We start from the raw sequence: 13528 nt of genomic DNA, 5'->3' as shown, positions 1-13528 counted from the left end.
CTGGGAAGCAGGAGAGTGCGACTTTCAGGGGGGTAGGGAGGGCTGGAGAGGCTCCTGAGACTTTCACTGACTAATAATAATAATAATAATAATAATAATAATAATAATAATAATAGTGGCATTTATTAAGCGCTTACTATGTGCAAAGCACTGTTCTAAGCACTGGGGAGGTAACAAAGGTCATCAGGTTGTCCCACGGGGGGGGGGGGGGGGCTCACAGTCTTAATCCCCATTTTACAGATGAGGTAACTGAGGCACAGAGAAGCAGCGTGGCTCAGTGGAAAGAGCACGGGCTTTGGAGTCAAAGGGCACGAGTTTGAATCCCGACTCCACCAATTGTCAGCTGTGTGACTTTGGGCAAGTCACTTCACTGGGCCTCAGTTACCTCATCTGTAAAATGGGGATGAAGACTGTGAGCCCCCCCCATGGGACAACCTGATCACCTTGTAACCTCCCCAGTGCTTAGAACAGTGCTTTGCATGTAGTAAGCGCTTAATAAATGCCATCATTATTATTATTATTATTATTAAGTGACTTGCCCAAGGTCACATAGCTGACAATGGGCAGAGCCGGGATTTGAACCCGTGACCAATGCTCCACAGCTTGTGTGTGTGTGTACGCATGCATGCCCGTGTCTCAGTGCCTGATCCCATCTCCAACTCTCTCTAGGATCTCCATTCATCCCTTTTCTTCCCCAGACAGCCCAGTTTGTGGCTGGATGGTTCCCGCTATCCGGGGCACATTCACGGAAGCAGCACGGCCTAGTGGATAGAGCACAGGCGTGGGAGTCAGAAGGACCTGGGTTCTAGTCCCGGCTCTCCCACGTGTCTGTTGTGGGACCCTGGACAAGTCATTTCGCTTCTCTGTGCCTCAGTTCCCTCACCCGTAAAACGGGGATTAATACTGAGCCCCATGTGAGACATGGACTGTGTTCAAGTGACTGCCTCGTATCTACCTGGCTCAGTGGAAAGAGCCCGGGCTTTGGAGTCAGAGGTCATGGGTTCAAATCCCGGCTCCGCCAATTGTCAGCTGGGTGACTTTGGGCAAGTCACTTCACTTCTCTGTGCTGCAGTTCCCTCATCTGTAAAATGGGGATTAAGACTGTGGGCCCCACATGGGACAACCTGATCACCCTGTATCCCCCCCCCCCCCCCCGCCCAGTGCTTAGAACAGTGCTTTGCACATAGTAAGCGCTTAACAAATGCAATCATTATTATTATTATTATGGGTTCAAATGTGGCTCCACCACTTACCAGCTGTGTGACTTTGGGCAAGTCACTTAACTTCTAGACTGTGAGCCCCACTGTTGGGTAGGGACCGTCTCTATATGTTGCCAACTTGTACTTCCCAAGTGCTTAGTACAGTGCTCTGCACGCAGTAAGCGCTCAATAAATATGATTGAATGAACTTCTCTGGGCCTCTGTTACCTCATCTGTAAAATGGGAATGAAGACTGTGAGCCCCCCCCACCACCGTGGGACAACCTGATCACCTTGTTAACCTCCCCAGAGCTTAGAACAGTGCTTTGCACATAGTAAGCGCTTAATAAATGTTATCATTAATAATAATAATCATTATTATTACCTCAGTGCTTAGAACAGTGCCTGGCACATTGTAAGCGCTTAAAAAATACCATAAAAAAGCCCTCAGCTTCCTTAGCCCTTACTGCAAGGCTTGGAAGCAGCATGCGGCTTCACAAGAGCTTGGTAGGGGAAAGGGAAAGGCTGGGGAGCAAGTTGCGGGGGTCGGGGGTCCCCTGGGGAAATGTCTTAGGTTCGGGTGGTCTCAGAAAGACTGAGAAGCAGCATGACTTGGTGGAAAAAGCCCGGGCTTGGGAGTCAGAAGTCATGGGTTCAAATCCCAGCTCCGCCGCTTGTCAGCTGTGTGACTTTGGGCAAGTCTTGACTTCTCTGGGCCTCAGTGACCTCATCTGTAAAATGGGGATGAAGACTGTGAGCCCCACGCGGGACAACTTGATCACCTTGTATCCTCCCTAGCTCTTAGAACAGTGCTTTGCACATAGTAAGCACTTAAACACCAAAATTATTATTATTGTGCAAGAGAGGGTATATGGCATCATTACAATTTGCTGCTGCCCAGGGTCCCATGCGTGACATCACTCATATCTGTTTAGTTCCCACGCAGCTGCCCTGGTCCGGACTCTGTGCATCATTCATTCACTCGTATTTATTGAGCACCTACTGTGTGCAGAGCACCATAGTAAGCGCTTGGGAAGTACAAGTTGGCAACATATAGAGACGGCCCCTACCCAACAGCGGGCTCACAGTCTAGAAGGGGAAGACAGACAACAAAACATATTAACAAAATAAAATAGATAGAATAGTAAATATGTACAAGTAAAATAGAGTAATAAATCTGTACAAACATATATACAGGTGCTGTGGGGAGGGGAAGGAGGTAGGGCCGGGGGAGAGGAAGGAGGGGGCTCAGTCTGGGAAGGCCTCCTGGAGGAGGTGAGCTCTCAGTAGGGCTTTGAAGGGAGGAAAGGGAGGTGCATCATCTCTCTCCATCTCTTCTCTGTCTCCCTCTGTGCTGGTCCTTCTGGTTTTCCAGCAGGAGGCTTCGGCCTCGTGGAAGAGGACAGTCAGCGGTTGGGAAAACTGGAGGAAAACCGGAGCGGCACCTAGTGGGAGGCATTGTATCAGGGCTGTCTGGAGCTGGAGGGATTGGGGAAGAAAACTTGGGTGCTGGAGACAAGGATGCCTGGGTTTGGGGAAAAGGAGGGGAGAAGGAGGCCTGAGGACCTGAGGGTTGGGGGCTGGGAGCCTGAGAGGCTGGGCCACCTACCTCCAGTTCTGTGGGTAAAGTGGGGGAGAGCAGAGAGCTGTCTTCAGCGTGGGGCAGTGAGTAGCGCTGACTTCCTGCTCCTCTCTCTCCTCCCACTTCTCCGCCTCCACCCCGAGGAGGAAGGCCGGCAAGCAGGCAGCCAGGAAACTCAGTCGGCGGAGCCATGGGAAGCGCCCGGGACCACATCCTGGCAGCTCTGGAAAACCTCACTTCGGATGAATTCAAGAAGTTCAAGACCAAGCTGCTCAGCTGCCCCTTGAGGGAAGGCTTTGGCCGGATCCCCCGGGGGCCCCTGCTGAACATGGATGTGATAGATCTCACAGACAAGATCGTGACAACTTACATGGAGGCTTATGGACTGGAGCTGACCACTGCCGTCCTGAGGGACGTCAACCAGGCTGAGGCTACTGCCCTGCAAATGGCCGCAGGTCCCGGTGAGCCCCCTGCTTCCCGCTAACAGCAAGCCTAGGTATTTCCCAACCCGGGCCCCACCCCTACTGATTTTTAAAACAGCCCATGCAGGCCGGACATGGACTTCCACCCTTCCCGGATAGAGAGCTTATGGCCCCCGCCTCCTCTGCTTCCTCGTAGCCATCCTGTGCTACACTTTGACTTCTGCTAGCACCACTTCTTGACATAACTTCAGGCATCCTGCCCCGCAGTCCCCTGCTGCGCCTCTCCCAGAGCCCCACTGCCCCAGCTCTCCTCCAAAGGCCTGATCCCATCTCAGAACCCGGATTTTCCCCATCGGAAGGCCTCCTGACCCATTCACCCCAACCGCCTCTGCTCCTTTCACTTTCAATTACAGCCCAAGGGGACTCGGTTCCCAGTAAGAGAGTTGTTGCTAACTACTGAGCCTGCATCTTCTTAATGGATCGAATGGCAAGGCCGGACAAAGCAAATTAGTCTAGAGCAGGGCCAGGAAGGGGTCCCCAGCCCCCCGCCCCATCTCCACCGATCTGGGACAATTACGGACAGGTTCGGTTCACCGCGCTTGTTTCCCCCTACCCCGAACGGAACCCGGAGCCCTTGTCTTCAGAGCCCGAGGCCCCGGTGTCAATCCGGCCCTGCTCATTTATAATAATGGTGGTATTTGTTAAGTGCTTACTATGTGCCAAGATTTGCAAAGATATTTTCCTGCCAAAAGCCCGGGCCCTGCATCCCAACCTTTGCCACCACCCCCAGCAGAGGAAGCCCAGCCTCTGGCCTTCTCACCCCAATCCCTTCCCATTTCCCTGGACTGAGGGCCAGAACAGGAACCCCGAGAAGGCAATTCCCCAGGCAAGAGGGGAATTGGGCTTTTCGGAGGGGGTGAGACCCAGGCCACAGCAGCTCAGGTCACTTTTTTTTATGCTATTTGTTAAGCACTTGTGTGCCAGGCACTGTATTAAGCACAAGCTAATCAGGTGGGACACAGTCCATGTCCCACAGTCTGAATCCTCATTTTACAGATGAGGGAACTGTGGCCCAGAGAAGTGAAGTGACTTACCCAAGGTCACACAGCAGACAAGAGGCACAGTGTGGATTAGAACCCAGATCCTTCCGACTCTCAGGTCCACTCCACTTCTCACCTTCCCTCTCTGTCTCTGTTTCTCACAGCTACTCCAGGACCTGTTCTATCTGGACCTGCCTTTGGTGAAGCAGGTGAGGCCTTGGGCATCTCCCATCTCTCCGTATGGTCCTCAACTGTCGCTTCCTCCTTCCAAGAGCCAGCTGCCTTCTCACCCTCTCTCCCCCCTCTCCCCCCAGGGCAACAACACTTCGTGGATAAACACCGACAAGCTCTCATTAATCGGGTCACCTCGGTGGACGCTATCCTGGACGCCTTGTATGGGAAAGTGCTGAGTGAAGAACAGTACCAAGCCATCCGGGCAGAGAAGCCCAGCACTAAGCAGATGAGGCAATTGTTCGAATTTTCTCTATCCTGGGATCGCTCCTGCAAAGACCAGCTCTTCCAGGCCCTGAAGGTGATCCACCCCTTCCTGGTGAAAGATCTGGAAAACAGCTGAAGGACAAGCCTTCACATTCTCCCCACTCAGATCTCCAATCAAACCGTTCAGCAATAGATTTGAAATTTTTCAAGTTTAAATAAAAGAAACAAAGATCTCAGAGCTTCGGAGTATTTTCCTCTTCAGCGGGAGGGGGGCTGGATGCCTGAATTCTGGGGTCCGGGGAGAAAGGGGAAGATGAGGGACCCCGCCTGGCCCGTCACTGATCCCACCATCCATCCCAGTCTCCTGCCCAGAAACCCCCTGCTCCCATTTCTTTCCAAAAGATTAAGGGCTCAGGTGGGTCTTACCAGGTTCCCAAAAGAGAGAGGGTCAAAGGTGAAGTTGGGTTGGAATGGAAATTAGAAATGGAAGGATTGGGAATCCTTAGCAGAGCACCAATGGTTTCACTGAAATGGTTTCTTGTACATATTTACTATTCTATTTATTTTATTTTGTTAATATGTTTTGTTTTGTTGTCTGTCTCCCCCTTCTAGACTGTGAGCCTGCTGGTGGGTAGGGACCATCTCTATATTTTGCCAACTTGTACTTCCCAAGCGCTTAGTACAGTGCTCTGCACACAGTAAGCGCTCAATAAATACGATTGAATGAATGAATGAATACAAGTTAAATCAGGTCAGACACAGGCTCTGTCCCAAATGGGGCTCAGTCTTAATCCCCCCATTCTAAACTGGGAGCCTGTTGTGGGCAGGGATTGTCTCTGTGGGCAGGGATTGTCTCTGTTGCTGAATTGCATTTTCCAAATGCTTAATACAGTGCTCTGCACACAGTAAACGCTCAATAAATATGATAGAATGAATGAATGAATAAAAGTAGGAGGGAGAACAGGCACTGAATCCCTATTTTACAGATGAAGAAATTGAGGCACAGAGAAGTTAAGTGACTCGTCCAAGGTCATATAGCAGGTAAGTGACCAAGCTGGGATTAGAACCCAGGTCCTCTGACTCCCACTAGGCCAGCTGCTACTTCTTCTCTTCCTCCTGCTCCTGGCCATCCCACCCCTCTTACTCCTTTTTCCTTCGTCTCAGTGGTGCGGGGGCTTGGAGCCTGGGAGCTCATTCCAGTCTCCAATCAGGGTTTTCCACATCCAAGGGCCCTTCCGCCCAATCCCCGCTCCTGCCTCTGCTCCTATCACACTCCTTTCACTTTCAATTTCTGCCTCTATCTTGTCTAGCTCACTGTAGACCCCTGGCCCACATCATGTCTTCCAGCCTGAAAAGCCCTTTCTCTTCATATCTAACAGACAATTGCTCTCCCCACCTTCGAAGCCTTACTGAAGGCACATCTCCTCCACGAGGCCTTCCCTGATTAAGGCTTCATTAAGTGCTTAGTACAGTGCTCTGCACACAGTAAGCACTCAATAAATACAATTGAATGAATTACCTCTGGGTCACCCTGATTTGCTCCCTTTATTCCCACCCCACCCTCTCACCCAGCGCCACAGTATTTATGTCCTTATCTGTAATTTATTTATTCATAATCTCCTGTGGGCAGGGACAGTGTCTACCAAATCTGTTATATTGTACTCACCCAAGAGCTTAGTATACAGTGCTCTGCATATAGTAAGTGCTCAGTAAATACGATTGATTGCCCCTGCAAAAGGGGACTCTGTTCCCAGCTAGGGAGTCTTTGCCACCAGCTGAGCCTGAGTCTCCTTAATGGATCAAATGGGAAGGCTGGAAAAAGCAAATTAGTCTAGAGCAGGAAGGGGTCCCCAGCCCCCCACCCCGTCTCCACCGATCTGGGACAATTCAATCAATCGTATTTATTGAGCGCTTACTGTATGCAGAGCACTGTACTAAGCGCTTGGGAAGTACAAGTTGGCAACATATAGAGACAGTCCCTACCCAACAGTGGGCTCACAGTCTTAAAGGGGGAGACAGAGAACAAAACCAAATGTACTAACAAAATAAAATAAATAGAATATGAACAGGGTTCAGTTCATTGCACAGCGTGGCTCAGTGGAAAGAGCCCGGGCTTTGGAGTCAGAGGTCACGGGTTCAAATCCCAGCTCCGCCAATTGTCAGCTGTGTGACTTCGGGCAAGTCACTTCACTTCTCTGGGCCTCAGTTCCCTCATCTGTAAAATGGGGATTAAGACTGTGAGCCCCATGTGTGAGCCCCACCTGACCACCTTGTATCCTCCCCAGTACTTAGAAGAGTGCTTTGCACATAGTAAGTGCTTAACAAATGCCATCATCATTATTATTATTTCCCCCTACCCCGAACGGAACCCGGAGCCCTAGTCTTCAGAGCCCGAGGCCCCTGTGTCAATCCGCCCCTGCTCATTTGCAAAGATATTTTCCTGCAAAATGCCCAGGCCCTGCATCCCAATCTTCGCCACCATCCCCGGGCAGAGGAAGCCCGGAGCCCTCTGGCCTTCTCACTCCAACCTCTTCCCACAGACAGCTTTCTTGGACTGAGGGCCAGAGCAGAAACCCCTGGAAGGCAAACCCCCCGTCCAAAAGGGGGAGGTGGGCCTGTGGGATGGAGTGAGGACCACAGCCCGTCATTTTAGGTCACTTTTTTTTTAAATGGTATTTGTGAAGCGCTTACTATGTGCCAGGGAATGTATTAAGCACTGGAGTAGCTACAATAATAATAATAATGATATTTGTACAATGCTTACTATGTGCCAAGCGCTGTTCTACGCACTAGGTTAGATACAAGGTTATCAGGTTGTCCTATGTGGGGCTCACAGTCTTAATCCCCATTTTACAGATAACAGGCACAGAGAAGTTAAGTGACTTTCCCAAAGTCACACAGTCGGTAAGTGGTGGAGCCGGGATTAGAACCCATGACCCCTGGACTCCCAAACCCGTGTTCTTTCCACTAAGCCACGCTGCTTCTTGGACAAAGTCATTATAATCATTATTATTATTATTATTATTATTAATGTCCAACAGACCACTACTATGAGAAGCAGCATGGCTCAGTGGGTGGGTGGGCGAGCCGAGAGGGGTCTGGCGAAGAGGGTACGGTGCCCTGCATACAGTAAGCGCTCAATAAATACGATTGGATGAATGAACAGGGGAGGTGTGGGCATCTCTAAGGTGCTTGTAGATCCAATGTAGAAGAAACCGGCCCCAGGTGGGGAGTGAAGCTATTTTTCCTGCATACAACCCCTCCCTCCACACCCACACCAATGCCCTAGGATTTTTAAAACAAGTTATTGTTGGTATAGTGCCACAATCTGTCACCATGGCAACTAAGAGAAAGGGAAGAGGAAAGCTTTGAAGGCAATCCCACCATCCGCTCTCCCCCACCTCAGTGACCCCACAGCCCGTACACCCCAAACCAACCTCCGCTCTGTACCTCCACCTTATCTATCCCTCTGCCAACCCCTTGTACACATCCTCCCTCAGACCTGGAACTCTCTCCCAACTTCAGAGCCCTCCTAAAATCCCATTTTCTCCAAGAGACATTCCCCAACTAAGCCATTAAATCCACATTTCCCCACGCTTCAGGAACGTCCAACAGTGGCCCATCCACCTCCGCATCAAACTCCTTACCCTTGGCTTTAAAGTGATCACTCCTTTCACCTCGCTGATTTATTACCACCCAGCTCCTCCAACCTACTTTCTATACCTCAATCTCACCTATCTTGCCTTTGACGCTTAGTACAGTGCTCTGCACACAGTAAGTGCTCAATAAATACGATTGAATGACTCTTTGCTCGTGTCCTGCCTCTAGTCCCTTCCCCACTTAAAGTCCGACAGACCACTACTGTGAGAAGCAGCGTGGCTCAGTGGAAAGAGCACGGGTTTTGGAGTCAGAGGTCATGGGTTCAACTCCTGGCTCCGCTCACTGTCAGCTGTGTGACTTTGGGCAAGTCACTTAACTTCTCTGGGCCTCAGTTACCTCATCTGTAAAGTGGGGATTAAAACTGTGAGCCCCCTGTGGGACAACCTGATCACCTTGTAACCTCCCCAGCGCTTAGAACAGTGCTTTGCACATAGTAAGCGCTTAACAAATACCATCATTATTATTCACCTTGTATCCCCCCCACGCTCAGAACAGTGCTTGGCACATAGTAAGCGCTTAACAAATGCCATCATTATTATTATTATTACTTCCTCCGCCTTCAAAGCTGAAACCACATCTCCTCTAAGAGACCTTCCCTAACTAAACCCTTATTTCCCCTACTCCCATTCCTTTCTGCATCACCCTGGTACTTTACCCTATTCATCCCACTCTCAGCCTCAAGCACATATCCATATCTGGAATTTATTTTAATGCTTCTCCATACTCAAACGACCTTCCTTTGACAACTAAATTGACAGCTTCAACAGGACCCTCCCTACTGATCTCATATCACTAACCCACAGCCCTGGATCACGACTGAAACCACCTCCACAGTCCTCCCCACTCAAGAAACTCCAGTAATTGTTAATAATAATAATAATGATAATTATGGTATTCGTTAAGCGCTTACTTTGTACCAAGCACTGCTCTAGTTGCCCATCCATCTCCAACCTGACCAGGGACAACCTGATCACCTTGTAATAATAATAATAATGATGATGGCATTTGTTAAGCGCTTATGATGCGGAAAGCACTGTTCTAAGCGCTGGGGGGATACAAGCTGATCAGGTTGTCCCATGTGGGGCTCGCAATCTTAATCCCCATTTTACAGATGAGGTACCTGAGGCTCAGAGAAGTGAAGTGACTTGCCCAAGGTCACACAGCAGACACGTGGCAGAGCTGGGATTAGAACCCATGACATCTGACTCCCAATCCCCGGCTCTTTCCACTGAGCCACGCTGCTTCTTGTTACCTCCCCAGCGCTTAGAACAGTGCCTTGCACATAGTAAGTGCTTAATAAATGCCATTATAATTTATTATCATCTCCGCAAATTCCTCACCATTGGCTTTAATGTACTCACTCACTTTGCCCCCTCCTCCCTTACCCCGTTACTCTCCGACTACAAACCAGTCTTCACACTTTGCTCCTCCGATGCTAACCTTCTCACTGTACCTCGATCTCGTCTAAGTCGCGCCGCCAACCCCTCTGGCCTGGAACGCCCTTCTCCCCTCCAATATCCGACAATTCCTCTCCCACGCTTCAAAGCCTTATTGAAGGCACACCTCCTCCAAGAAGCCTTCCCTAAGCCCTCCTTTCCTCTTCTCCCATTCCCTTCCGCATCACCCTGACTTGCTCCTTTCATCCCCTCCCCGTCCCACAGCACTTATGTACATATCTGAAATTTATTAATTTATATCAACATCTGCCTCCCCCTGACTTTAGCTCTTCGTGGACAGGGAACGTCTGCCTGTTGCTATATTGTACTCTCCCAAGTGCTTAGTACAGTGCTCTTCACACAGTAAATGCTCAATAAATACAACTGACAGCCCACTTCCTTCACTTCTGTAAAGGAGCCACAGGGTGCTGCTGGTAAAAATACAAATATCAGGCTGACCTCATCTTAAATTAAACCCTGCTTGCTTAACTCTTCCTGGCACCATTATTTCTCCATCCTTACTCATGCATTCATTCAATCATATTTATTGAGCGCTTACTGCGTGCAGAGCACTGTACTAAGCACTTGGGAAGTACAAGTTGGCAACAACTTCTACTCCTTATTGACTTATGACATCCTTATTGACTCCCAAGCCCACCGCCCTCCAGTTAAGACGTTTAACTCCCTCCTTGAACCCCCTCTACTCTAATCCCATCTCTTGTCCCCATAGACCTGGCCACATACTTTTGAGAAAACTGAAGCCATCAAAAATGAGCTCCCTAAACCTCCCCTGCTCTTCTCCAGTCCCTCCCAACTGCCCTTTCTTCGACCCTCCCATCTTTCCCAGGAGTATTTCTAGAGATCTCCCGCCTCCTCATGAAATCCACCCTCTCCCACCGGTACTTATGACCCCACTCCTTCACACTTTATCAAAACGCTTATCCCCTCCCACCTTCCCTTCCTGACCACTACCTTCAACGGTTCACTCTCCAGTGGCTTCTTCCCCGAGGCTTTCAAACATGCTCATGGCTCAACAATCCTAAAAAAAAAAAAGGGCCCTCTCCTATCCCCATGGTTCATCATCATCATCATCAATCGTATTTATTGAGCGCTTACTATGTGCAGAGCACTGTACTAAGCGCTTGGGAAGTACAAATTGGCAACATATAGAGACAGTCCCTACCCAACAGTGGGCTCACAGTCTAAAAGGGGGAGACAGAACAAAACCAAACATACTCACAAAATAAAATAAATAGAATAGCTATGCACAAGTAAAATAAATAAATAAATATATGGTTCCTTCCAGTTACTGCCTTATCCCTTCTGCCTCCACTCTCTTCCAATTCTCTCCATGACCCCCTCCAATCTGGCTTCCCATCTTCACAGAAATTGCCCTCCCATAGGTCACGAGTGGCCTCAACTCCATCTTAATCCTCCTAGACTTCCCAGCTGCCTTCAACACTATTGACCACCTCCTCCAGGAGATATTACCCAACTTTGGCTTCACTAACACTGTCCTCTCCTGGTTCCCCTCCTCTCTGGCTACTCATTCACAGTGTCTTTCGTGGGCCCCTCTTCTGTCTCCCACCCGCTATATGTGGGAGTCCCTCAAGGCTCAGTTCTGGGTTTCCTGCTGTTCTGCATCTACCCCCCACTCCCTTGGAGAACTCATTTGCTCATGATTCCCAAATCTACATCTCCAGCCCTGAGGTCTCTCTGCAGTCTCATACTTCCTCTTGCCTTCAGGACATCTCTACTTGGATGTTCCAAACTTAATACGTGCAAAACAGAACATCTTCCCACCCAAACCCCGGCCTCTCGACTCTTCCATCTCTGTAGACAGCTCCATCACCCCCCACATCTCGCAAGCCCATAACCTTGGCATTTTCCTCCTCTCATCTCTCATTCAACCTATTCAATCTGTAACCAAATTCTGTTGGTTTTACCTCACATCACTAAAATCCACCCTCGCTCTCCACCCACACTACCACACTAAACCAAGCACTTCTCACCATATTGCAACAACCTCCTTGCCTCATCTCTCTCCCTCCACTCCAGTTCATACTCCACATCCTGCTGTCCGGATCATTTCTACAAACCATTCAGTCCGCATTTCCTGCTGTCCAGATCATTTCTACAAAACCATTCAGTCCACTTCCTGCTGTCCAGATCATTTCTACAAAACCATTCAGCCCATATTTCCCCATTCAAGAATTTCTAGTGGTTGCCCACCTACCTTACATTAAACAGGAACTCCTTACCGCAGGCTTTAAATGCTCCCTCTTCCCTTATTTCCCTGCCCTTCAACCCAAACCGTACATTTCGCTCCTCACTATACCATGTCTATCTTGACACTGAATCCTCAACCATGCCCTGCCTCTTACATGTAACTCCCTCCCTCCCCATATCACTCTCCTCACCTCCAAAATTTTATTAAAATCACATCTCTCCAACTAAATTTTCATTTCCCCTATTCATTCTGCATCACCCTTGTACTTGGATCTGTACCCTCTATTCACTCCAACCTCAGCCCCACAGCATTTATTTCCATATCCATAATGTATTTATGGATACCGTCTCCCCCTCTAGACAGTAAGCTCTTTGTGGACAGAGAACAAGTCTACCAATTCTGTTGCATTGGACTTTCCCAGGTGCTTAGTACAGTGCTCTGCACACAGTATGCTCAAATACTGTGAGAAGCAGCATGGCTCAGTGGAAAGAGCCCAGGCTTTTGAGTCAGAGGGACTTGGGTTCAAAACCCAGCTCCGCCACTTGTCAGCTGTGTGATTTGGGGCAAGTCACTTCACTTCTCTGTGCCTCAGTTACTTCATCTGTAAAATGGGGATTAAAACTGTGAGCCCCCGTGGGACAACCTGATCACCTTGTTACCTCCCCAGCGCTTAGAACAGTGCTTTGCACATAGAAAGCACTTAACAAATATCATTATTATTATTATTATCATTATTATGGGTTCAAATCCCAGCTCCACCACTCGTCAGCTGTGTGACTTTGGGCAAGTCACTTCACTGGGCCTCAATTACCTCATCTGTAAAAAAAAAAAATGGGGATGAAGACTGTGAACCCCACATGGGACACCCTGATCACCTTGTAACCTCCCCAGGACTTAGAACTGTGCTTTGCACATAGTGCTTAATAAATGCCATCATTATTATTACTATTATTAAATACAGTTGATGGAATGAATGAATGCAGAGGAATCAACCCTCATGAGAGGGAGTCTGGCAGAATCTAGCAGCATTGACAAAGGGCCCGGACTTAAATAGCTTGACCTCTCTCCTCCCTCCCCCTTACAGCCCCGAGGCTAACCTTACTCTGACCATTCTCCCTCAGACTGGATCTCAATCCCCCCCAGCCCTTCTCTTCAAGGCTGGGGCACTGTCCCAAAGGGAAAGCTTGGGCAGGACTTCCTAATCTGTCTAGCCAGTCTTCTTAAACCTACACTTACTTCAAAAAGCAAATAAATACATTATGGGGAAAAACAGCTAAGCAGCATGGAGAAGCAGCATGGCTCAGTGGAAAGAGCACGGGCTCTGGAGTCTGAGGTCACGGGTTCAATTCCCAGCTCCAATTGTCAGCTGTGTGACTTTGGACAAGTCACTTCACTTCTCTGGGCCTCAGTACCCTCATCTGTAAAGTGGGGATTAAAACTGTGAGCCCCCCGTGGGACAACCTGATCACCTTGTAACCTCCCGAGCGCTTAGAACAGTGCTTTGCACATAGTAAGCGCTTAA

At 49.1% G+C, this 13528-nt stretch overlaps 1 protein-coding gene across 1 annotated transcript; it reads left to right on the top strand.

The window, feature by feature from the left end:
- The first annotated feature begins 2746 nt into the window (after positions 1 to 2746).
- LOC119942572 (apoptosis-associated speck-like protein containing a CARD) lies at positions 2747 to 4916 on the top strand. Its single transcript, XM_038763413.1, has 3 exons — positions 2747 to 3241; positions 4407 to 4451; positions 4557 to 4916. The coding sequence occupies exons 1-3, from the start codon at positions 2971 to 2973 to the stop codon at positions 4814 to 4816; spliced, it is 576 nt and encodes a 191-aa protein (XP_038619341.1). The 5' UTR covers positions 2747 to 2970; the 3' UTR covers positions 4817 to 4916.
- The last annotated feature ends 8612 nt before the right edge of the window (positions 4917 to 13528 follow it).

This window comes from Tachyglossus aculeatus, chromosome 21 (genome assembly GCF_015852505.1).
Source record: "Tachyglossus aculeatus isolate mTacAcu1 chromosome 21, mTacAcu1.pri, whole genome shotgun sequence".
NCBI classification, from domain to species: domain Eukaryota; kingdom Metazoa; phylum Chordata; class Mammalia; order Monotremata; family Tachyglossidae; genus Tachyglossus; species Tachyglossus aculeatus.
The sequence above is the reverse complement of the archived record's forward strand: the minus strand, read 5'-3'. Positions and strand labels throughout refer to the sequence as shown.